The 27,086-nt window shown below is 42.2% G+C and overlaps 1 protein-coding gene across 1 annotated transcript; it reads right to left on the bottom strand.

The window, feature by feature from the left end:
- Positions 1-9,999: 9,999 nt before the first annotated feature.
- hibadha (3-hydroxyisobutyrate dehydrogenase a) lies at positions 10,000-26,315 on the bottom strand. Its single transcript, XM_076301396.1, has 8 exons — positions 26,224-26,315; positions 25,380-25,540; positions 22,075-22,184; positions 21,802-21,923; positions 14,978-15,111; positions 13,687-13,763; positions 11,452-11,608; positions 10,000-11,135 (listed from the first exon to the last, which is right to left on the bottom strand). Exons 1-8 carry the CDS (start codon positions 26,291-26,293, stop codon positions 10,977-10,979), a joined length of 990 nt encoding a protein of 329 aa, XP_076157511.1. The 5' UTR covers positions 26,294-26,315; the 3' UTR covers positions 10,000-10,976.
- Positions 26,316-27,086: the final 771 nt, after the last annotated feature.

Here is a 27,086-nt window from a genome sequence, read left to right as displayed (position 1 = left end):
ATGAATGTGAGTCTGATGCGCTCTTGCACCAGTTGTAGGGTTCATCTGCTTAAACGTCCTTCCAAAAAGCATTGAAAAAGCAAAGACCACATTAAATCAATTGAGTGTGCAGCATGTCGGTTTCTGCTGGTATCTTCATCAGCGTTATGTAGCCTACAAGGCAGGCGGTGTTGACAAACAGACATAAACGTCTGTTAGGCCTTATATAAAAATCTAAAGGTGCATAAATTACATTTGAGATCCACTGTGTGCATAACCGTTATATTTTTGTGTTCTCATCCAAATTGACATAAGGTTGTCACCAATACCACCCATGGACAATTATTATCAGTTTTTCATGAGTAAGAAGAGATCCTATTTTTGGGATGGGACATGTAGTTCCAGGTTCACGTCTGTTTCATGGATCTGTTTCATGGTAACAGAAATATGATTATCTGAACCAGGTAAAAGGTCTATAGAGGACATGACCCACACACATACTGTTGACACACCATACCCATTAAGTAAAGGCACAGTTGTTCAAAAGCCTGTTATATCTGCACATTAATGGTGGGTGCTGTGTAGGCATATGTTGCATACAGCGTAGGGTGTGGGGGTTGTGAGAGGGGGATGGAACTTGCCAGCATGTCTGTCAGCAGACATTTAGCATCTTTACCGTCCACCAGCAACAAAAATGCACCCAAAATCAATGTGCCATCGTGACGGCTCCAAATCCATCTCCCTCAGCATATCTGTCAGCTCTGCAGTGTATGGAAATATGATGTATAATGGAAATAGTTCATCATTAACCAGCAAGTGGTGTCCTCTCTCTGACCTGCACCAAAACGCTGAACATAACAGGAGATGGAAGGAGAGAGAGGAAGAAGGAAAAGGAGGAAGAGAAAAAGAAAAGCAAAAAAGAGAGAGGACACAAATGGTCCCTTGCAGAGAGAAGCCAGAACATGCATATGTCTAGCCAGGCCATATACTTTTCTCTTGAAAAATTGCAATACAACTATAGGCCTACATTTGAGTACATTTTAACATCTTAAGGTGAATCTCTCTCTCTCTCTCTCTCTCTCACACCCTCTATCCCACCTTCCATCTCCTCCACTCCACTCATCCCTCTCTCACACCCTCTCTATTTGGGCCATCCCTCAGTGTGTGGGTTAAGAGGAAATCTATATGTGATCTCCAGAGATGATGCTCAACTCCTAATAGCTGGTGCTAATAGCTTTACACACAACTCACTCACATTTTTCCTCCCACCCATGACAGCGTAGGGGTCCGTACCTATTCATATCACACACGCACACACACACACACACACACACACACACACACACACACACACGCACACACACACACGCACACACACACACGCACACACACACACACACACACACACACACACACACACACCCACACACACACACGCACACACACACGCACACACACACGCACACGCACACGCACACACACACGCACACACACACACACACACACACACACACACACACACACACACACAGAAAGAGACAGAGAGAACACTGGACTTTGTGCATGAGAGACAGTGACTGGTCCATCACTGATGGGAAAGTAAAATCAAGTTAAAGCTAGGTGCTAAGGACCACAAATGTCAAAAGTGAACAAAAACTGTGACAAGCCTGATTTGCTAGAGACAAAGGTATACAGGACCACATGTGACGTGCAATCATTTAGCTATGAAGACACACACACACACACACACACACACACACACACACACACACACACACACACACACACACACACACAAACTTGCCCCACAAAATGTCTGTCTCTCACTCTCACTCTCCAGCCTCAAGACCACATACACAGTTTTTTCCGCCACTCTCTCTTCCCTTGTTCCCACACTTTTTATTCACTCTGTTAGTCTTTGTTGAGGAACATCCAACTCATGCAACATTGTTTAAAATAATTTAATAAGCACTCTCTTTTATGGACCAGACAGTCCATTTTTTTATGGCAGCACATGCAGTTCTGCTGTGCTTAGCATCACTCTCAACACAGTTTTATTTTACAAGACACAACTCACTACTCTACTATGCAGTAGCCAGCATTCAGAGAAACCTTTTTTTTCTCCTGAAGCTGTATGATATCACACACACACATGCATCCACCTGCACAAAATACAGACACATAGCATACTGGCCTGCATATATGAACTTTATGAACATAGGAACTCACTCACTCACTCACTCACTTCACCATATCGTAAAGCTCTGCAAGGTAATTTTTGCAGTGATTTGTCTGCTATGTCAGATTGATTGAAATGGATGCTCATTATTCAAGAAGCAGCTGTCCAAACAAGTGTTCATGGATAGTTTTATTCCATTTTGAATTCACATGCTTTGGCTAGAAGTGCTTGGAAGTGTTTTATTTCATTTCAGGTCTCATTTGTCCCCAATCCTTCTGATTCCTGACAACAAACACACTAGTGACACATCCAGCATTAGGATTACACAACTAGTGTGGCTGCCAATTAAAGGTGCTCTAAGCGATGTCATACTTTTATTAGGCTAAAACATTTTTTGTCACTTACAGCAAACTTCACCTCACCATCCGCTAGTTGCCTTTGTCCTGAATACACTGTAAAAAAACACGATTTCTGTGGACAACCCAGGCTCGAAAAACCTTGCCCATAAAAACATAACAAACTGTTCCAGCAAATCACCAACGAGATGCGCGTTTAGGAGAGTTTCAATTGCACAGGAGGAAGGGGGAGGATGTAGCGAGCTAGCTTTCTGTTTTGTTTGAACGTCAACAGAAGTGACGAGTGTTATCCAGCATCGCTTAGAGCGCCTTTAAGTATATTTTTGGCTTAAGTAGCTAACCTAGCATTGGCCATTGAAATAACGTCCTCTCTCTAGTTACATAAAATACCTCCATGGATGTAAATGAGGTCACACTGACCTTGACCTTTGACCACCAAAATCTCTGAGTCCGAGTGAATCAAATTGTACCAAATTTCAATTTCGGTTGACCTGACCTGTCTGGTCAGCATGGGTAAATGACATGGTAATGCGCCAAACAGCAGGATGTGAATAAACAGCACAGGCCCTTGCAATGTTATATGGACTAAGACTGAGACAATCACACCAGTATGAATTGAAGCCAGACAGGTGGAGCAGATCACCTTGAGATTGATGGAGCCATAAGGTAAGCCGGCTATAACAGGCAAATGAAAAAAACATAGGGGGGGGGGGGGGTGAACAGCAAAGAGAGGTGATTAGACTGGGGGATGGAGGGGGTGACGGCAAACCAGCAGTCTATTGATTTCAGAAAGAGGAATGCACGGGAGCATGCTGTGTGTGAGGTTGAGGAGGAGAGACGGGCCAGATAGAGCTTGAGGAGTCTAAGGACTGAATAGAGGAACACACACGCAGGCAAATGGTGCTCTGTAGGAGTGGGGGCAGGGATTGCTCACAAACGGAGGAGAGTTAGACATGGGAGATAAGGAATAGCAGGGAAGACCTGGGAAGACCGGTCACTAGTAGCCAAAGAGAGGCAGCATGACATTACATCATCAAGACAGAATGACCTGTAATTGTAATGTTAAGATATTACCGCAAAATGCCTGAATCAAGAGTTGGATGGAGTCTGAATGGAGAATGGTGGAAGCTGTTTCATCTGCTGCGACATGTTTCTTATTAGAGTAATTTTAGATGGGCTTACCTTCCATGATTCGATGGCAGTATTGAAGGTAGAGGGTGATGTATAGAACATTGATGCACACCACACAGACTTTTGCATCTTTGATTGGTCTAAGGGACATCTGGGATATTCAGAGAAACATTTTGGTGGCATGCTTGTGAAGCAGGTCAGACTGAATTGACACTAATGCAAATTAAATGGACCCAAATTATCCAAATGTGGTGGAGTAACCAGACTTTACAACAATGATTGCTGTCGGGCAAACCCACTGATAAAGTGTTTGATGCTAGGCAGCAGAAATATTCAGTTAATCTACCCAAGAGACGCTTCAAACATGTAAATGCTGACCAGACAACAGACAAGTCTCGCTACTACGTGACTCATTCATAGTGCTTTGGTGTCTCTGTGTGTTTTATGGTGTTCTGCTTGTAAGAGTTGAGCTGAACTGCAAGTTTACTCTAAACATGTTAATGGAACTTTTATGAGCCTGAGCAGCAATCAGATAACCTCTGTTGTCTAATGCAGGAGTGGCTTTCTCACTTGCCCCCTCCCCCCCCCATCCTCTCTCTAAGTGTGTGTATGCAAGTGTTTGGGTTGTAAGAAAGAGCTTTAAAGGGTCCCTATGCAGTTTTGGCCATTTTTTCCACCGTTTTCTCGTTTTTTGCTCACAGTTTTCTCTGCAGAGCTCCCCCTACAGCTTCAGAGTATATATTTTACGACACTCCTCGCTTGGTCAGTCTGCCGTTTCCTCTTTACCTGTTCCTCTGACAACGGTTTACTTGCTTTCTGCTTCTTTTCGCCAGCTCTGCTATGACGAAGGTCTGAGACACTCCGTCGCTACCTTGTTCTAGCTGGTGCCTGGCGTGTAGTGCCGTATACATCGTGAGACTGCAAGACTTTCTCTCTGAGGCCGGTGGCTCGCCGGACCAAAGTTGCAAAGCTGGTTTTTCCGTTCACAGATGCTAGGGCCAAGCGTGACGGCCACCATTCAACCCCGAAAAAGTCATAACCATTCCAATGACTCCGAAGCTGTAAGTTAAGATAAATTAAGTAAAAAAAACCTGCATAGTTCCCCTTTAATGCTTTACGCTAAACAAGTAATAGCAAATATGCATGCACTCTCTCTTTTTTCTGTTGCACAGAAACACACTCTCTCTCGCTCACTCACTCACTCACTCACTCACTCACTCACACACACACACACACACACACACACACACACACACACACACACACACACACACACACACACACACACACACACACACACACACACACACACACACACACACACACACACACACACAAACAAGCACGTACACATACACACCACTTCACATCACACTTTCCTCTGAATTCATGAAACTAGCTTTTGCAGAGGGTGGGTATGTGTGGAATGACTTATCACACACACACTCTACTGCTAACCGCCTCTTGATCTAGTACACTATATATTCTCTCACACTGTAATAGAGTGGGACAGGCAGTAATATATATGGACTGGTTTTATTTCCGTCCATCATTGCATTGTCAATAGAACTCCTGTTCCCGCCATGAGCTGTCTGAGTAATAGTTAATGTGTACAGGGAAACAACCATCGAGAGAATCACATAAATACATGCAAACACTGTACTAGCACTTAGCATTGACTTGCATTATTTTATTCAGCTGAAAGGTGCCAGAGCTATTTCTGATTATGGATGGCCACAGTATCGTACCGAAGTGTTTGGTTCCAAAACGGTATATCTCCATTTTTTAAAAATATTGAAAAGTCAGGCTATTCAGTTGTGTAATTCAGGTAATATAAATTAAATTGCAGTTGTGTTGTTTTGATTGAGTAAAGATAAATCAATACCCAATTACAGTTCTACTGAAATTACAAAATGTAAAAAAAAAATATATATTTATGACAATTCATTAAAATGGTGGATATAGCATTTTGGAGCCAAACTCTTCATTCTTTGTGTGAAAAGAAAAGGAGATCTCCCCCCCCCCCATCTCTCTACATACATCATTCCCAGCATTCCCTCTCCCACACACTCAAGACAGGTAGTTTAAAGTTCATTATCAATATTGATCTATCTGGGGATGAAGGAGGAGGGTGAGGATGAGAGGGGAAGAAGGCTAAGGATTAGGATGAAAAAAACTGGAGGTACAGGGAAGATAGTGAGTGTGAGGGGTCTATTCCATCTGCCCCTGGACACAATCAATGCACTTTAAAGGACAGAGATTCACCAGTGAAACCTACAAGAGATGCAAGTTAGTAACTGAAACTGATATGCAAACACACACTGCTGCACACAGAATACACTGAAATGAGATGAAATGAGATGAAATGAGAGATGAGAAAGGACAACTTCACAGAGACACAAATATGGATGATAATTTGGCACGGCCACTGTGCATACTTACTGAATGCACAAAACTAACGTTGCATTTCCCAGTATCCTGCTGGCTCTGTGTGTGTGTGTGTGTGTGTGTGTATGTGTGTAGTGACTGATGGTGTGAGTGGTGAATGTGATCTGTCTTGCTTTTCAGCCTGCCTCTAGGGAAACTTTTGCCCTTTTCTGTTCCAATCTCACCAATACACCTATATTTACCCTTTTGCTGCAGCCCAATGCTCTGCTGAACTCTGTGTGTGTCTGTGTGTGTGTTAAACATTGTGTGTTTGTCATGTGTGTGTTAAGAAGAAAAGTTAACAATAATGTGTATGTGTGTGTGTGTGTGTGCGTGTGTGTGTGTGTGTGTGTGTGTGTGTGTGTGTGTGTGTGTGTGTGATTTCTGGGGGGAGGGGGGGTGGTCATTGATGTTTTTAGTATGTACATACGTATGTGTGTGTTTGAGAGAGAGAATGTGTGTATATGTGTGCATTTGTGTGTGTGTGCAGACTTGTACCTTCTTGAGCGAGAACTGGATTAGAAGATGGTGTTCCCATAATTCCATGTGCTATCCCATCATTCCCTGTCAGCACTGCACCCAACTGGATGATATTCCACCATTCTCTGCTCCCACAGGACTTCCTTGTTCCGATCTGTCAGGGCGATGGGGTGATGAATGAGATATCTAACCCCCCACACACCCGCGCACACACACACACACACACACACACACACACACACACACACACACACACACACACACGCACACACGCACACACACACGCACGCACACACACACGCACACACACACGCACACACACACACACACACACGCACACACGCACACACACACACACGCACACACACACACACTTACAAATACAAGAAGCTCTAAGTATGCACTGGGTCTCTCTAAGATTCCATCCCTGCCATACTGTAACTATTGTGTTTTTATCATTGCAACAATGACATCAGTACCTCTCTAAAAGGTAATCAAAAGATGTGTCACCGTCATTCTAAGGAGAATCTGTGATGGGCGGACAAAAGTATAAGTCTTTTAGAGAGATTTGGTGTGTGTCTGTTGGTACATTTTCTTGATCAGTTAACACACATACTGTGCCATCCAATGCATTCTCCTTCCGTATCATCTCTAGGCAGGAATGAGACTAGCATAGGCCTACATTCACATAAAAACGGCATAGAATGATCTGAAGATGCTCATGTGATGCTATCTAGGAAAACCCACCACATGGTGCACTCAAAAATCCTTGATTTTTGCTCCCTCTCTGGTGAAATTTCACCAGTGTAAGATTCTGATACCATTCTAGCAACATTCTGGATACTGTCTCCTAGCAAAATCCAGGATACCATCCTCCCAAAATCTTAGATGTTGCTAGGATGGTATCAGAATCATAAGTTGGTAAAATTGCATGGGGTGGGTTTTCCTAAATCATATCACATATATATTCTCAAGACTTGAGATACAATGGACAGAGCAATAATGGCACGTTGCTACTCGGACCTGTCAGGCTCTATAGGGAGGCGTCTCAGATGGGCACAGATCCAGTGAGTGGATGGGCAGGAAGGACCCCCTCTCCCTCCCTGAAGAAACTGGAGGTGGTTTACCATCATTGATATGATTGTGATGCCCGTACGAACATCCAATTGTAGTTCATACTATGCTGGGCAGTGTTTATGTGAGTATAATCTTTGTTTCTCTTCAGAATTGCTACAGTTCCATCAACCTGATTAAAGATGCCATTGTTTTCAGATTGACTGAAACTGTCCAACTGAATGAACAAACGAGAGACAAAGAAAAGCAATGGCAGCTAGCCATGCAAGGATATACCAAAGAGGAACAGAATGGGAAGAATCGTGAGTTCGGTTTGGAGGCCTAGACATATGCACGGATCCCTTCCATCTGAAAACTGCTGCTCATAAGAGTGTGGCCTACTACAAAATTACATTCATTGTAATTCACTGTATTTATTTCCTCAGAAAATATACCGTAAAAACCTTCCTCCCAAAGAACAGTTGTCAGATGTCTTTAGTGCACACACACTTTCCTGAGCCTGTCACGTGGTGTGCCAAATTGAGACATTTGTTCTGATCTCACACAATTCATCTTCAGGTTTAACCAGCCAGAACTGCAGACACGGTGGCTAAAGGACATGCTAATCTCTCTCACACACAGACTGTTAAAGAATTTTTATGAACACGAGAGAGAATGGGTATCATGATTGTCTATTTGGAGTTCTCTCTTGGGCTCTTTCTCATTGTGGGCAATGTCATGGGAGAGTGCATACTTCAAAAACTGAAACACAAGAGATCTATCACACGCTGCATTCCCAGTTTCACCATCCTGAGGTTTCAGGCAGAAAATACAGTGTAGTGAAATATTTAAGGCTCCTAACTTCATTGTGGTATGAAATAAAATGCATGTATGTATGTAAAATCCGCTATGTATATATGATGCACATGAATAACACTTATATTACAGACTCAAGAATGCATGTTCCAGACATTACCTCTCTAGGTTGCCACATACTGTAACTGCTACAAAAACCTAGCTAGGATAATACCTTTGAAAATTAGTGTAAGAGTTATTATCTGCAGTACAAGCCTAATGGGTATACTATATCAACTGATAAGTGTTTCAGAGGTACTGATTAGACATACTGCCAAAATGTCTATGTCTGTTAACAGGAAAGTTCCTGAGATGTGTGTGTGAGAGCAGGAAACAACTTTAGTATTGTCAAGACGTGTGTTAAGTCAGTGTGGACAAAAGCTAAGGCGAATGTGTCTGTGCCCTCGTGTGTGTGTGTTTGTCAACTGGCACACTGTGCACAGACGTCAGTGCGGGTCTTTCTCCCTTTCAAGTCATGTTAATGAGAAACCACTCCTCTAGGCGGCCCCTCGTAAACTCTGCCTAAATTAAACCCCAATATGAATCACAGGCACAGAAGCCACCAGTCAACGCCTGCGGCCATCACCGAGGTCAGACTGGACAAAGACACACAGACAAAACAGACAGAACAGACACACACACAGAGAGAAGATACAAAGCCACAAACACACCCATCTGAGTGAACAGATGACCTCCAAATTCACAAGAATGGAATCATTATCTCTTTACTATTGTTGCAACGTGATTTAATTCTCATTACTGTATTTATGCCTTGAAACCTGCTTAAGCCAATGCCATGAGAAAACAGTTAATGATAACAACTTCCAAGTTTCAGACTAGTAACTCAGCTGAAGCATGATTACCAGCACACACACAGACGCACACCATATACCACTGACAATAACCCGCCGAAATTACTTCCCATAACGAGCTGCATTCGTAAAATTAAATGTCTGAATTTAACCAACAAATAAAATGCCATTTAATGAACACTAATTAGACTCTGTTTGGTCTGCACACATTTGTGTGTGTGTGTGTGTGTGTGTGTGCGCGCGCACACGCGTCTGTCTGCCGTGTCTGGTGTGTGTGTGCAGGGAGTCTGAGGGGGAGGCTGGGATAGAGCCGTTTCATGGAGATGATGGAAATAAGAGCATCATTTGGTAATTAGTGGTTCTTTTTCTTCCTCTGTGATGCTGGATTGGTGGTTAATGTGTGCTGGGTGTGTCACGTGTGTGTGTGTGTGTGTGTGATATATGAGTGTCTGGGTCAGAGGGAAAACAATGGAAAAGAAGCTAACCACAGACGTAGGAACTGTACGGCTACCCATGTACACCCACATATACGCCAAGAGGGTGAAGAAAGGACAAGTCTGCATATTCACACACATAATGCAACCCAATCTGTGCACTGACGGAAATAAAACAGGAATGAAGTTACAGACTACCACACACAAAAGTACGAACACGCACACACACGCAGCTCATGTGAACAAATGTTGTAATAGAGTTCACTTGCCACACACTCCACACACTGTTAAAGTGTTGGTCACATTTTGTCTTTATTCCAGCCCTGTGTGGATATATGCCATGTTCCGCATGATGTTTTAATAAAAGTTGTATCTAGTGAAAACCAGTTCACAGCCAAACTGGTTTACAAATGACTAAGCCGAGAATCTTACAGTAAATCAACAAACTATACATATGTACATGCATACCGACAAAATGGCGGTTGAAGTTTAATGTGCCTGTGTAGATATATACAAGCATGCAGAGGTCTGGAGAGGGAGAGTGGGAGAAGAGAATGGCTAGAAAGCAAAACACTACACAGGATATCGTACTGAGGTATACCGGTACCACAAGGTACAGTGAAGTTCCTTTAGAGAAACAGTTATAGGTTGAGGTATGTCACTCAACGGATGCCTGTTGGCCTGAATAGCTTCAGTCATTCAGAGATAAAATGGCTTATTGTTTTCATTGTGAGCATCCAACAATAGCAGGGGGGAGGCCTATCGGGACTCTTTCACCTACCCCCCCCCCCCCCCCAAAAAAAAAGGAACATGAGAATGTCTGTGTGAAAAAGGAACGAGCAGTTGTGTTTTGGTCCTTAATTGTTGACATCAGTGGTGAGGTGGAGGGTCTCGTCCAGGGATCCGGGGGACACTGCAGGAGACTGTAAACAGGAGTGCAGGGGACAGAACTGTACACTTGGCAGGGATGTCTTGACACAAGGCTTGAGTGCACATGACTAACATCACAGTCATTACAAAACCAGCATCGTCAACATTGTCAGAACGTTTTTTTCGTCGTCAGCAGTTTCGGTCATTGTAATCATCTCCAAAAAGACCCGATCAAAATGGCTCTCACAGACTAACAACACGGTGGTTATCAACCTCCAATTAAAATTCAAACAGGGAGAATTCTGCGCATACTGATATTGCACTTTTAAAGAAAACTAACATCGATGGAAACAACAGCAAGCGTCACAGTCTGTGGTGACAGGTGGGGGAGGCGGGACGTCTACTGTCCCTCTTCCTCACGAAGGAACTGGAAAACGGAGGAGAAGTCCTTATTGGCGTAGCCCCGCGCGCACATGATCCGGTAGATCTGATGGGCCAGGGAACCCAGAGGAACCGACGTGCGTGTGTTTGTGGCTGTCGACTGGGCCAACCCCAGGTCCTGAGAGAGAGAGAAAGCGAGAGAAAGCGAGAGAAAGCGAGAGAGAGAGAGAGAGAGAAAGCGAGAGAGAGAGAGAGAGAGAGATCACATATGTTACTATTCAGCCTCATTATTCAGAGCATGCTAAATGCACACAAATTAAAACTTCAATGCAGAGAAAAGAGGATGAGACAAGAAAAAAGAGAAAGAAAGAGGATGAGACAAGGAAAAAGAGAAAGAAAGAGGATGAGACAAGGAAAAAGAGAAAGAAAGAGGGGAGGCTAGAAGAGAGAATGAGAGTTCCAGCGGAGCTGACAGACAGCGTGGGGATCCTTGCCTTCGCCATGAGTGTGGTGCCGTAGCCTCCCTGGTAGTTGTTGGCTGAGGGGACTCCCTCCATGACGCCTGGGACGGGGTTGTAGCTGTCGCTCGACCAGCAACGCCCGGAGCTCATGTTCAGGATCTGGGCCAGCAGCTTCGGGTCCAGACCCAACCTAGAGGCCACAGCACTCCTGGTCAGTCACACTACACAGCCCACTTCAGTACCACTTTTCTGTATCGTCCTTTTGAGGAATTGCACATCTTTTTTTTTTTTCTTTAGCATCAAAATTGTGTTATTATCGTAGAAAATGTATTTGATTTGAGATTTGTAAGAGGGCAATTCCACGCAAAACTGACACGTCCATAATGCCAACTAAATGCCATGGTATTCGTATTATGCAAATGATTATGTGAAAAGTTCTACATCCAAGAAAAGTGAATGCTCAAATTTCAAGTAATCATCATTCACATCATACCATACCATGGCATTGTGTTGGCATTATGGACGAGACAGTATTGCGTGGAATTGCCCAAGACCACACAAACCAACTTTGAGTATCTAAAACTCAAGGCAAAAACATTTTTCCGCCAGATGACTTAGTGACACAGAGAAAAATGCAACAGACTGCCCTCATTGTGGTTTTCAGCAAAAATAAACCATGATGCATTAATGACCTTCCAGCATCAAAAGAAATACCAACAAACATAACCATAACCAATCCATTTGTTTGGTTATTAAGCTCCTTTGTCAGAAGTCCGTTGAGACCACTTCTGTTACACAAATGCGTTTGACTGGCAGTCCCAGTGTCTGCAGCGGTGTCTGAAAGGGATGTGCGGTAAAGACCATTTTTTCCAATATCTTTGTCATCGCCTTGTTATTTAATGACGAATTTAGGAATAACGTGAAGTGAATGGGTTTCTTACCAGACAGAAACCTATTTAATAACCAGACATTCCATGATGCAATGATGTGTGTATAACTTTGCAGTGAATGCGGTCTCATATTCACTGATCTATGTTCCATCATAATCCTAGTTCTGCTACGGGTTCTTTCATACAGAGATATACTCGCATATCTATATGTAGTCTTAGTCTCAATCACATATGGATATTTTAAAAATACCTTGGATGTTATTTTACTCTTGATTTTCAAATACAGCCTGATATATTCGCACTCTTTCCCCTCTTTCTGTAGACCTGCTTTCATTTTTTGCACATTGTAAAAAGAATGAAAGAGAATTAAACACATTGTCTTCCACTTCTATCTCTCCCTCTGTGTGTGTGTGTGTGTGTGTGTGTGTGTGTGTGTGTGTTAAAAAAGAGAGAGAGAGAGGTAGAGAGAGAGCGCGCCAGTGACATATGTTCAACACCCCCCTTTGGTTCTGGGTCAGTAGCTGTGAGGGCTCGCCATCAACCCAGCTGAAAGACAGATCACAAATCACTCTCCTCTCAGCGAGCAGGCAGAGGGACAGAGGGAGAGAGGGAGAGGGGGATGGGATGGGAGGATGGGAGGAGAGGAGAGAGGCGGAGATGCGCTGCACTCAGCTGTTTAAAGGATAACTTACTCCACATGCTAACAAGATGGGGAAAGAGGAGCAGGTGCTGCCAGAGTTATTAACTCGTGCGGTCGCTTTTCAATAAGGCCTCACCAATGCCACACACACATCCAATGCTAATACTTTTTAAAGAGGCAACAAAGTGCATGATTACAAAAGTTCAATTATCTACACAAACATCAGACACAGTGTGTGTGTGTGTGTGTGTGTGTGTATGTGTATGTGTAGGAGAGAGTGACAAAGTAGGAGGGAGAAATGGAGAGAGTAGAAAGAAGCTTGGTTGTGCGTGCGTGCGTGCGTGTGTGTGTGTGTGTGTGTGTGTGAGAGTGTGTGGGGGCAGGGGTTTGATTTGGTGTCTATGCCCCCACCTTCTCCCCACGTCCATCATAAAACAAAACAGAGTGGAAACGGAACAGCAGGGAGAACAAGAGAACAAGGCAGACGTACGTATGCCCAACAGCAGCTAGTTAGAACAACTGACTGCATCTGGCTGGCAGTCAGCGACATGCATGGAACAGAATAGCCTGCTACAAAATGAACTGGCCTACAGCATGGGAAATGCAGCTATACCACTGTTTTAGTGCAGTGGGATTCTTTGTGTGTGTGTGTGTGTGTGTGTGTGTGTTTCTGGGGAAAGGGGGAAAGATTCCTCATCATAATCTTTTTCCTAATACATATCCATCATGTTTAAGTACCTGATTCCAAGGTTCATAGTCTCTGCTGTTCCAATCATTCCAATGGCCAGCAGCATATTATTACACAGTTTAGCTGCCTGAAATAGACATAATGCAAGTATGTTAGACAACACAAAATGTTAGAAATCTCTTTTTTTCTATTATGCCAAAAATACAATTAATAAACACAATTTACTCCTAAACCAAACCAAATACTGAATTACATTCATGTCTGTGTTGCATCAGCGTTGATGTGAATTGCTTGTTGATCACTGAAGTTTACTTATGTAAACATCAATAAAGAAATGTAATAGAATCACTTGTAGATTAAAGGCGAAGTCAGCGATGGTACGCAATTACAAGCCCATTCTGTGAGTCCACCCAGCAGCCCAACAAAGTGGAGGCAGCATGCCCCCCAAACAAAAACAAAACCTTGCGTGGAGTTTCTCTGGGATGACTGAAGGGAGGGGTGAGCTACCTCTGTGGTGCGTTTGCTAGGGTAGATGTGGCTCATACGTGAAAAGAGTGTGTGAAGTAAGTCTGTGGGTGTCTGTTATGCACAAAACAACGAAATATGGCAGACAGAACTTTATTATCCTATTTCAACAAACACTGTGAGAATAGAATGTCAGATAGTCAGTATGGTTATGGTGACTGTGCATAACAGTATTTCCACAAAAGATCGCTTAACACAACTAGCATTAAAAAGTAACGTCTGATGATCATACATCTTTTTAAATTTAGTCTTGTCATTAAGTACATCTTGTCTTTTAAAAAACCCCATCTAAAATCTGAGTATTACACATGATATCATCCATGATATCAATTACTACTAAACAACATTGCGTTTGTGTCTGTTTGGTGTACAGTGTATGTGTGTGTGTGTGTGTGTGTGCATGTGTGAGAATGTGTGTGTGTGTGTGAGTGTGTGAATGTGTGTGTGTGTGTGTGAATGTGTGTGTGTGTGTGTGAATGTGTGTGTGTGTGAATGTGAGTGTGTGAGTGTGTGTGTGTGAGAATGTGAGTGTGTGTGTGTGAATGTATGTACGTGTGTGTGTGTGTGTGTGTGTGTGTGTGAGTGTATATGTGTGTGTGTGAGTGTGAGTGTGTGTGAATGTGTGTGTGTGTGAATGTATGTGTGTGTGTGTGTGTGTGTGTGTGTGTGTGTGTGAATGTGTGTGTGTGTGTGAGTGTGTGAATGTGTGAGTGTGTGTGAGTGTGTGAATGTGTGTGAATGTGTGTGTGTGTGAGTGTGTGAATGTGTGTGTGTGTGAGAATGTGTGTATGCGTGTGTGTGTGTGTGTGTACATACCTGTCCAGCTCCAACTTGGCCGCAGTAAACTACATTAGCTCCCATACAGGTGAGCAGCTCCTGAGCAGCGTTGTACTCTTCCTCCACGCCGCCCACCATAAAGGTCAGCTTTGCCAGACTGGCCGCGCCAACACCTCAAACACACAAGCAAACAAACACAAAAGTAGTCAGTGAAAAACGTTATAGGCCACGAATACTTCAGGAATCGTTCCCTCTTTGCCACAGGGCCCAAGCTGAACATTTAGTTTAGTTCCAGAGGTCAACCTTGCATTTTCATTTCTCCTTATAACAGTTAAGCAAACCCATTGTTCAACACCAAAGCAAAAACAGAAAGTGCAAGTAATACAGTTACGATTAACCTCAGTTGTGTCTGTGTGTGTGCTTATTGGCATAACAGGGACATCAGTGGGGTCTGTGTTAAAAAGCTAATTGTCCATCCTTCACACAGCTCCCAAGGGACAACTTTGCCATTGTGCTCGCTCACACACACACACACACACTCTCACACACACACCATGTAAACTCACTCAACAAGGACGACAGCTGTGCCTTAGGCGGACCCCTCCCTCTCAAACACGCCCCCTGAGGCTTGATTGACAACAGTAAAGGGTAATTAACTCCACACTTTATCATGTTCAATTAAGCGACACGTTCAGTGGAGAACAAGCATAGCCAATCATGTTACAGCGTGTCATGTCGAACCAGAAACCAGTCCCTGAGGTCTTAAAAAGAGGGAGTTGTCTGAAATTGAGAAAATAATTAAGTGTCAGAAGAAGAAGAAGACCTCCATTTAGCCATCAGATCACTAAGCACTTCATCCAAATGGTTACACACACACAAGCAGATGTTCCACTTACGAGCACAGACGCACTGTTTTCACAATATTTATATCAGCCACCCCTTAATGATTCTGACACAGACAGAAATGAAGAGAAGCAGAGAGACAGAAAGACAAAGAGAGATAGATAGATAGATAGACAGACAGAAAGAAAGGCACAGAGAGAGATAGATAGACAGAAAGACAGAAAGAACGGCACAAAGAAAGACAGACAGAAAGAAAGCAAACTCCATTGTAAGTAACTGAGGGGAACTGTGAGCACGAGTAAGTAGTGAGCGTGTGTGTATGTGTGAGTGCGAGTGTGTGGCAGGTGCCAGCTCTGACTCTCAGAAGCTGTAGTTACGACTTCAGTTTAAATGGCTGCAAGACTTTATTAGTGGTCGAGTTAAATTAAATGACGTTCGCGCACACACACATAGACACACATAGACACACACAACTTTCCCATGCTGAATGACGCAGGCTACAGAGAAACTACTTCATTACTCTGAGGGATCAGACAACTTTCATTACCAGTAAATAACATCAACAAAACAAGACCCTGGGTTTGCGTTCTGCTACTCCAGTACATGTGTTCGCACATGGAACCCCAGCATTGATGAACAGCTCCCATATCATCTGTACTGATTCATTAAATGCTGCCATCAAAGGTGGTTAAGGGAATATTAATCTGTGATTAGGTTTGTGCTCTATTAAAGCTCTATTAAAAAAAGAGATCTTATAGAGGAAATCAAAAAGATTTCAGATCATTGAGGAAAAGTTTCATTGGAGGGAAGCAGTAAAAACAATGAAATAAACAAAAAGTAGGCAAGGGACTCCTGGCTCCCACCAAACCAAGTGAACCTTTTACTCCAGACACAGTCGATTAGATACAAAAATTCTATGAAGGAGAGAACTCCGATTTCTTTCAGTCCTACACACACACGCACACACACACACACACACACACACACACACACACACTATGGCAGGCAGTCTTTTCTCACACTCGTGTTAATAGCGCTGGGTTGGAAAGCATCTCTGGGAACAATGTCTAAGTTCATACATGTGGTATATATGCCTGTGTGTGTGTCTATGTGTGTATTTACAGTATGTGTGTGTGTGTGTGTGTGTGTGTGTGGGGGGGGGGGGACTGAACAGTTAATCGATTTTTAATCACAATTTGAACTAATGCGATTAGCTAATAGCAAATTAATTGAGCAGCTTGCAACTCTGCCCCAATGGTTAATCTGAACTAAAGCTTGATCTTCAATTATTATTTTGCAAATCAAATTGCAATCTCTGTCAGAAAAATCACCATTAAATATTTTCCCCAATTTGCGCAGCCCTATGTGTGTGTGTGTGTGTGTGTGTGTGTGTGTGTGTGTTAATGTGTCTTTACAGTTAAATGAGACCATGTCAAATGCGGTCTCGTAATTACAACTTTGAATATCGTGAGTGAAATACAAGATATTTTCTCAAATGCATTAAAAAATCCAGATTTTCAATTCAGAATAAAAAAACAAAATCACACAGTCTGTAAAAGCCAGTGTCACCACCACACATTAAAACTGCCTGCCAATGGCACTAATGTACCAAAGTCAAGTTAAAAACAGCCTTCATCTGAGTACCACATTTTATGAGCGACCACACCCGCACACACACACGCACACACACACACACACACACACACACACGTTTACATTCTCTCACACATACTCGCTCACACAAACAAACAACATGATGCATAGATTAACATAACATGCACTCCCGATTTTCTCACACATGTAGAAGATACAAGAAAATGAAGATGAAAGAAATGAAACCATAGATAGATAGCAGCTTCATCATCCTCACTTCCTCTCCTCTATGGTGTTCTATCCCCTTGATCGAGTCACTGTCATTCAGAGGTGTTAACTAACCCAACACCTGCATACTTAGCTGTCCTAACGCCCCTCATCTGCACAGTAATCATTTGTTCTTCCATCAAAATCTTCATGCACATGTGCTTTCCCAGGACCTGCAGAATGGCAAAGTCCTAGTAATCAGTGTTAAACTAAAGCCAACTGTTAAATGCATAATGCAAATTTGATATATATTCAAATTCAAACACTTCATTGGAAAATAGCATTAAAAAGGCTAGACCACATTCACTGTAGATTTACCTGCGGATATCAACTTCCAATAAAAACATTAGCAATGCTCACCAGCTAACTGAACTTTTTGCTGCATAATACTATAACTAGTATGTTAGATTCCTATTGTAAAAATTTCACTTGATATGCAATTGCAATCGATTCTTTTATATGTGGTAAAACTGGGTTTGGTGTTAATGCACTGACTTGAACCCATGCTATGTCTGTGGTGTGCTTTACAAGGACTGGGAGGGGGAGAATGAGAGCCCATTCTCAGCCCGGTGTTTAGGGATCATTTCAGTGGTTTTCAACTCATACCTTATTAAAACATGCCATTTCCCATCATTTAAAGCCATTCATCTACACTGCATTTTGCTGTGAAAGCGGTATGATGCAGAGCAGAATCACATAAACACAGTTAGCACAGTATTGGACCCACTGTATGTGCATGTATATGTGCAATTTTGTTAAAGGACATTAAGGGTGTGAAAACACGCACACGCACACACACACACACACACACACACACACACACACACACACAAGGGGGAGGAATTGCAATTACAGCTATTCAAAGCAACTATAAACTAAATGCATTAGAGAGAGCGTGTGAGCATAATGCTACTCTTAACGCAGCAGCACTGGAGTGTGTTATTATTGTTAATGTGTGGGAGACTTCTTAGGCTCTGCACACACCCTCTCTAAGTGTGTGTGAAGTGTGTGTGTGTGCACATGCACAAATATGTGCATGTGTGAGTGTTTGTGACGTCAGTCGTAGTTTGTTGTGGTCCACAGGAGCGACAGCAGATTTTGAGGTTTGTGTGACTGGGTTTATTACAAATCATTTACAGGACAGATGACTGTGTGTGTCGTTTCACGAGGGCATTATTTGAGAGGCTCTTGGCTCCTAAGCCAAACCTTACTGACGCACAGGAGGTGGCACACCAAACCCAGAAAATAAAATATAAAATTATATCAAAAGGCCAAATGAAGTGGATTTAAAAACAAAACAATGACATCACACTCACAAAATGACAAAAAAAAAAAAAAAAAATGTCTGGCCAGACTAAAAACATCTACGTCGCCTCCCAGAGAGTCTCAAATTGTAATCCCTGCAGTGCCATGTCAGGAAGCCCTGCACAACCACATAATAGCCCCCAAAGTAGCACGAATGACAAGGTACTGTCATTTTTAGTAAGTTACATCACAACTGTTGCAGAGGTGACAAGATGTGGTCGGTGGTGTGCATACCTGTATGTATAATCACTTCAAGTTGTATGCTTGGTCTTTTAACTTCCTTTTCCTTTCTCTTCCTCCTCTGCATCATCTGGTCTATCTCTCTCTCAATTTCAATCAAGGCACAGCCATAAGCCCATCAATAATGTTGTACTGCGCCTTCAGTACCAACATTTGACCCCAAATGTGCCACAATGAAGTGACCTCTGTTTAACGTAGTTACTCAGCCAACATATTGGCTGATTTGCTGGCTAGTAATTCTCTAGGTCCCATCCTCACAACATTTCTATCTCGACACCAGTGAGACCCTTCTCATTTCCAAAACTAATGTCTGAGGTAAGTGCTCAGCAGTTTTAACTCCACTCTGATGCCACATAAATATCTCTTCCTCATAAGTAAGTTACGAGTGAGACAATGAGTCAGTCTGGAGTACCAGAGGTTGAGAGTGTGTGTGTGTATATAAGGACAGATAATCTTTCTCAGGGTTGTAAAGAAGGATTAAAGGGACTACATGCTACACACACTAATAAAGTCTTTATGAGCTCAAGTCTCAGATGGCAGCCTGTCAGCCCTAAAGACGCCAGTTTGTAAACACAATCTGTGTGTATGTGAGAGTAAGTGTGCGTGCGTGCGTGTGTGTGTGTGTGTGTGTGTGTGTGTGTGTGTGTGCGCGCATTTCTATGCTGTAGAAAGCATTCTTAGTAATGATTCATTTTCTTAGGGGGCGATTATACTCCCTCTCTCCTGACACAAAATAATTGATACAGTTACTCCAACCTAATCCAATCACCTCCTGGAAGTTCTATTTTCGATAACAACCTACCTTAAATATCTATCTAGATATTGTAATTAGATAGGGGCCGTGATGGTGACAGTCTGGTACTTGAAACCATAATTTTATGTCCTCTTCATTTGCGCTGTGTCTATTAAGTGCATTTGTAGAATAAAGTACCACACTTCTTCATATATGATATTTAAATTGTTTTTTTTTGTTTGTTTGTTTTTGGGTGGGGGTAGCCTTGGATAGGACCGTGAAGAACGGACAGGAAATGAGTGAGAGATAGATGGGCTGTGGATTCAGGAAGTGACCTCAGGCCAGTATGTGTACTAGACGTCAACACCACCGCTGTGCTATGCTGCGGCTGCCCCCAAACAATAATATTTGATAAGTAAATACCGTGATTCTGATTTCAATTTGGCAGCCATAGTAAAAACATTAAGCATAGATCACATCATGGCTGCAATTCAGAAACAATAACGCTCTGATCAGATATGAGGTGGTTGTAAACAATCTGTATAACGCTGATCACAAAATTTCACTGTGCAAAGAAATCCAAGGACATTCAATTAAGGTTAGATAACACAGATGAAATGTCACAATTGAGAATATAAATAATGACGTAGAGTTGGTAAATTGAAGAATCTGGCCAATAAGTGAAGGAAATCATGGAGATAAGACACTACTAAAAATATGTTTTTTTAACTGCTTCTTATATATTAAATTAATCTCTCTGTCCTTATTGTATAATACATTGCTGCCTCTTTTAATCTCTGAAACGTTCCTCCTCCAATATTTATAATCACCTTCCAGTCTAGAAGTTGATATGGATGGACAGTGGCAATATCGTGGTGGCAAAAAGAGGTCTCCTCTGTGGAATTTTTTTCTTATCCCAGTCATGTTTTACTGTGCTACAACACTGCCCTCATGCTGTAGGAAAAAGCAATAACATGCAATAAGTATGCTTGATCCTTCACAACTAGAGAGATGCATATTCCTGCATGCAGACCTGAGACATCACACATCCAATCTACAGGAGGATTTCCTCAAAGACGTGATTTTCTCAACTGCCTAATATTGATGAAATAACAATTCTCTCTAGAAACTGAAACTCATCCAATCATCTCAAAGAGCCTTTTTCTAATGAAGGTAAAAAGGGAACAGGCATGGTACCTAACCTTGGCAATAGTCAAATTAATTTGGGGTTTTGGCAGGGTAAGTATGGCATTTATTGCAGCCGTGGCCTACTGGTTAGGGCTTCGGACTTGTAACCGAAGGGTTGCCTGTTTGATCCCCGACCAGTAGGAAAAATGTGGGCGGGGAAAGTGATTGAGCACTGCTCTCCTATGCCCACATCCACGGCTGAAGTGCCCTTGAGCAAAGCACCTAACCCCTCACTGCTCCCCGAGCCCTCTGTAGCAGGCAGCTCACTGCTCCGGGTTAGTGTGTGCTTCACCTCACTATGTGTTCATTGTGTGCTGTGTGTGTGTGTTTCACTAATTCACGGATTGGAATAAATGCAGAGACCAAATTTCCCTCACGGGATCAAAAGAGTATATATACTTATAATATACTTGAATTCAGCTCTGTGGTCATCCACAAGTATTAAGCTTATATGAGATAAGTATTTCGTTTTTAAGTATTAAGCTTATATGAGATACCGGTAAGTAGTTTTTTTAAAGTATTAAGCTTATATGAGATAAGTAGTTTGTTTTTAAGTATTATTAAACTTATATGAGATAAGTATTTCGTTTTTAAGTATTAAGCTTATATGAGATAAGTATTTAGAAACATGTACGGCTGGTACACATAGAGGTTTGGTCGCTCACTGGTTGCTCACGCTCCCCCCCTCTCTTACCTCCAGACACTGGGGCATCCATGAACACGGCTCCCATCTTCTCTGCAGCTACAGCCATCTCTTTGGACACAGAGGGGTCGATGGTGCTCGAGTCAATCAGCAGCGTCCCCTTCTTCACTCGCCTGAGAAGTCACACACACACACACAGAGAGGGGTAACACAAAACGAGAGGTCGCACAGAGTCAGGAATTAAATCTCCTCCTGTCAGACAACTATCTTCATTAGAAAATTTGGCAAAGCCACAGTAGCATTGATGAGTGTGTGTGAGCTTACTTGAGGATTCCGTTGGGGCCTGTGTAGACCTCAATGACATTAGGACTGGACGGCAGCATGGTAATAATACGGTCCGCTTTATCGGCTACATCTGCTGGGGTGTCCAGGATCTAAAAACAAGTTAGATCCTGGAAATAAGTTTCTATATATAGGAAATACTCAAGACAGGGCAAATAATAAAGGACAAAAATATGAGGGGAAAAAGTTAGAATGGATAGGGTTACAACTAACAATTATTTTCATAGTCAATTAATCTGTCGATTATTTTATTGATTAATCCAGTAGCGGTCCTAGACACTTTGTATGCTTTGTTTAGTCCACACACCAAATATATTTAGTTTATCGTCATAGAGAAGTAAGAAAAGCAGACAATATCTAACTTTAAGGAGACAAAAATCAAACAATTTGGTGGTTTCCTTACTAACAGAGGACTTTGTGAAGTGTCTGAAGGCAGCCAAGGTTAGCTGTAGCAGTTTCTATTGTGATATTCCACAAGTACAATAAGAATCATTTCAAACACTAATCCAACTGTTCTTCACATCAACATCACCCACGGCAAAACGCCTGCTAACTCTCGTAAGCTACAGGGCACCTCAGACACACACGCCGTTCACGAAAGACAGGTGATTCTCTCCCACTCAATCCATACCTCACTTCCTATTTTGATGGAAGTCTGACTTCTCCTTTGTGACCTCAACCTCGTCTGATTGGTGACACAATTTGGTCGCCATATAGGCCAGCAAACCATTTGAATATGGTGTGATACTGACAAGGTAAAACAGGGTATCTACTTAAATATTTATTTCTGCTTAGACAGAAAACAATTCTGTCAATTTGAAAGAGACTCTACACAATCATTTATATATAATGTATAATTCTACCTTCATGGTTAACACTTTTAATGCCGCACACTGTTTTCGGAAGCTTTGGCCCAGAGTGCCAGCAATCTAGATCATTGTTGACGATTTGTGTAGAGCGATAGTGTATTCTATGTTATACCTATAGACACATACTATGGCTTATTTGAAAGGTGAGACTTTAAGCTCTCAGTGGGTACAAACATTTATTTCTACATGCCTCTGTTCCTGAGAAATCCCAAGCTAAACGGTGGCCTGTTTTTTCTTCTAGAAATGGAGATATAGCGTCTTTAATGAAATATGAAGGGTTGCCTTGAAAATTTCCGGGAAGTGACCTAGCGAGACCTGGCGAGTCTGCCACCTAGTGATAAACCCACGGAAATAAATGGCCTGGTTTTGACCTGACGTGTATGAGTCACTGATTCGACCCGAAGCGGCAACCATCAAAAGCTGAACAACTGAAATTTTAGACTTATTAAAAAGATTCAAACCAGGCAGCTCTCAGGGTTGACTAGCTCAATCAAAGTCCTTTTAGGCAAGTCCCTCCACTCGGCGGCCATATTGCAATGCTTTTTGGACATCCTATTCTGCGGAAATGCGCGTGCGCAAGGCTTCACGACACCAACCTTGCTCCAGCAGCGAGTTCACAACACATCATTGGCACGATGTCTTCACAACACACCATATGATTGGCTCAATGTATTCACATCACACCACATGATTGGCTCAATGTATTCACATCACACCACATGATTGGCTCAATGTATTCACATGTCAACGTTTTGCCGAGGAAGGGGTGGGATATGTGTAGACAACAGCCATATTGTCGTTACAAACTAACCCCATGCATTTCTATGGATGATTTTTTGAGTGCTGTGTCTCCTCATTAGAAAGTCTCTGGCTCAATCATGGGATAGGTATCAATTAGCTCTGGACTTCTTAATGTAGTGAATCAATAGAGAGTGAATACAAGTTGCCTTGGTATGGTAACAGTTGAATTGAACATTGAAAAATCAACTGTATAAGTAAAGCAGCATGTGAAAATTACGTCAACATTCTTCTACTACTAGGACAACTATCACTAACATGCTAAAAAGCTGGTTGTGCACAACGGAATAGTAATTGCTTATTACGTCATAGTTTCATGATATACACCATTTATTTTGTATATGTGCATGTCTTAACCAAGCCAATGTTAAATAAAAAAAAGCTAGGTCTTTAGTGACCTTACTTCTTGTCAAGGAGAAGCACTGTGCACAGTTGTCAATATGTTGCATGCAACAGTACATGGTGGGAAATATTAGGGAGCAAATATTAGAGTGCACTGGAACTCTGATAACAGGACAGGCATGAAAATGGCTGATTTACCAGTGAGTTTACCAAGCAGTGAACTCTGGACCCAGCTGAGAAGAAACCTGAATCAGCCAAACTTTTGAGCCTTGAGAAGTGAATACAGTTCACTTCACATTAGAGCAAAAGCAAGGTCGAAGGCTGTTTGACCATAAAGGATTCACTAGAAATGTACGACACCACATCTATCACAGCTGGAGGAGATATGTTTGGCTTTTGTTAAGAAACCAGAGAGAACTGGATCTTCACAGATAGGCTGTAGCTAAGCGTCCGATTAAGCTCTTCCCTGCTCCCAATACTCAGACCAGCGCTAACAACATGGTGTGACATGTGGCCCACAGCTGCTCATGGTGCCCCTGGGAATGTTAATTAATGCACAATAGGACACTCCGTCCTGGAAACTGTATTGTAACCAGCTTTGACTACACTAAAACGGATCAGACCCTACTACAATTCACAAGATGATGACCAGTCGTTCACTTGGTCATAGTCCTTAGACCTGAAGGACTGGTCCGAGGGTGCCGCAATTTACTTCCTATATGTACTACCTTAGCCCTGCCATTGATATTAATGTGTTAATTTATCACTAAACCCCAAAGTCCGGTTCGTTTGACCAGTGTGATCGCTCCGTACCGTACTACCCAGGCACGGTACATTTATCCGTGCCCGGGTCCGCTTACGGGGGTGGACTCGAGCATGGTACAGTTGGGCTTACGATCGCGCCTATGCACAGATTGTAGAGCACAACCATGCCTGGGTACAGTTTGATAGTATGCAGTGTGAGTGCGGACCCTGGTGCGAAATTTGCTTACTGCCTGTGCTTACTCGACACAATCCCAGTTGACTTGTCAAATCCATCACTCTCTCAAGGTTTCTATTGCACCTGTAGAAGAGTGTGCCTTGATTCTGCATGGTGTGCACAAAATACTGCTCACACTATACTTGGTCAGTTGGTGCATCTTTTTACTATTTTGCTGATTTTAAAGCTAAACTAAACTAGATCCTTCTAGGTTTAATGCTGTTTCCACACTGTCCACAAAAGATTCTAAAGCACCACACAGGAAAATAAAATAGGCTATACTCTCAAAAAGCAGTTACCTGAGCACCGTGGTCCTGCAGTTCTTTGCAAGATTCAGGGAAATTATCGGTGGCAATGACTGGATAGCCATTCTTTAGCAGATTTCTGGCCATTGGTGTTCCCATGTTCCCTAATCCAATGAAGCCCACTGGAGTCTTGGAGGCCATGGACCTGGAGAAATCTGCACAAACACAGAAACACTGGAAGTGAGAGAGAAATCCAAGACTTACATAACACAAAGCCAGAACATTTTCATGTTGACCAACTAATTTATAAATCAATAGTATGTTTGAGGAGAGTAACAGTTGAGTGGTTAATAACATCTTACAGCAAAGGGTCTCTCAAGGGAATCGTAGGATAAGTGGGGGAAATTAAGCATAATTTGTTGGACATATTGGTCATTTTGATCGTTTTGGGGGGGGGGAAAGCGTCTGCCAAACAAACATAAACATAACCATAAATATAATGAAGGACGAAAATGCTGCAAAACACACTCTTCAGCTGTTACCACAAATCAAGTTTACTTATAGCAACACAAATGTCACTCGTGGCCGCATATATCTGTAGCCTACCAACGCTACAATTACAGTGACTGACTTGCAACATTTGCAATATTGTAGCAATCGATTTGAGCAGCGCCAGTGACATGAGTACAGCGATGCAGGTGGCTGACGTCCACCGACAACGACTATCATGCAATAAGCATTCACACACTCTCCCATTAAATTGCTGTCGTGCTTGCTTGCTAACTAAAATGACCTGAAGGCTAACTGGTTGACACATTTGTTTAGTTGTAAATCTACGCGACATTTCTTGACGTACATATTCTCCGAGCAATGATAATAAATGCATTAGCTATATTACCGAGTGACAAGTGGACATGTTTACTGCACCGTCGCAACGAATTCCAAGACCCTCTGAACAAGGCAGCCATGCTTGTTTCCTTGACCCCAGAGCTCTGCTCCACCTACATGTACAAGTTTCAATAGACTGCAAATAGCCTTCATAAGACTTCCGTTCGCTTAGACTTCTGGAGGAAAGTTGCATTAACATATGTCAAGTTAAAAGTTCGACAAAATGTAAATAGGCCTGTTTAATTCGTTCGTTTAATTCGTTATTCAGCTCAACTAGTAAAAAATGGACAACTTGTAATAAATGATCCAGAGAACAACTTGTAAAAAATGATCCAGAGATTAAATTCTTAAGGAGAGGTAATTTCTCAATGTGTCTTAATGTTATAACCTTAAGGTCATATTGTGCAGGAAGAGCTGTGAATACAAGATTATTTAAATGGCTCGCACAGAATATGGCTTCAGGAGAGTAAACAAAATGCATTGTTTTAAATAAGAATTATATTAACACTATAAAGACAGACTAATGTAGGCCTAGGCAAATAGCACACTTTAGTTTTTATAAAACTATATGGAAGCTTTAGAATGCACCTGAGAAACTACAGATCTTATTTAATCTATATTAAGAAGGAAAATAATATGAGGAATATGAGAGCAACTGACAATAAACACCAAAACGATTTCAATTAACTATATATCTATAGCTGTCATAATTTCAGCGTTGCAAATTTGACTTCACTGTAGGCTATAACCTGTGATTTATGCTGTAACCTATATATAGGCCTAGGTTTGAATCTCATGCTACTCTCAAAACTTGTTGGTAAAGTGGGGCTTGCCTACCATGTGGCAGCTCTGTTGAAGTGACCAGTTAGATTT

The sequence above is a fragment of the Alosa pseudoharengus genome, unplaced genomic scaffold (genome assembly GCF_046254945.1).
Source record: "Alosa pseudoharengus isolate Yale_2024_CS ecotype anadromous, Long Island Sound unplaced genomic scaffold, YU_APseudo_1.1 YU_APseudo_1.1_scf_23, whole genome shotgun sequence".
NCBI lineage: Eukaryota > Metazoa > Chordata > Actinopteri > Clupeiformes > Clupeidae > Alosa > Alosa pseudoharengus.
Note: the sequence above shows the minus strand (reverse complement) of the source record. Positions and strands in the feature narration are given on the sequence as shown.

What these genes read in the sequence shown, in the direction of transcription:
- hibadha (XM_076301396.1), bottom strand. Translation starts at nt 26,293, where the DNA reads ATGGCTGCCTTGTTCAGAGGGTCTTGGAATTCGTTGCGACGGTGCAGT. An exon ending in ACATGTCCACTTGTCACTCG is followed by an intron (nt 25,541 to 26,223) that starts GTAATATAGCTA and finishes GTGTTTGTGCAG; the next exon opens with ATTTCTCCAGGTCCATGGCC. An exon ending in GGCCCCAACGGAATCCTCAA is followed by an intron (nt 21,924 to 22,074) that starts GTAAGCTCACAC and finishes GTGACTTCTCAG; the next exon opens with GCGAGTGAAGAAGGGGACGC.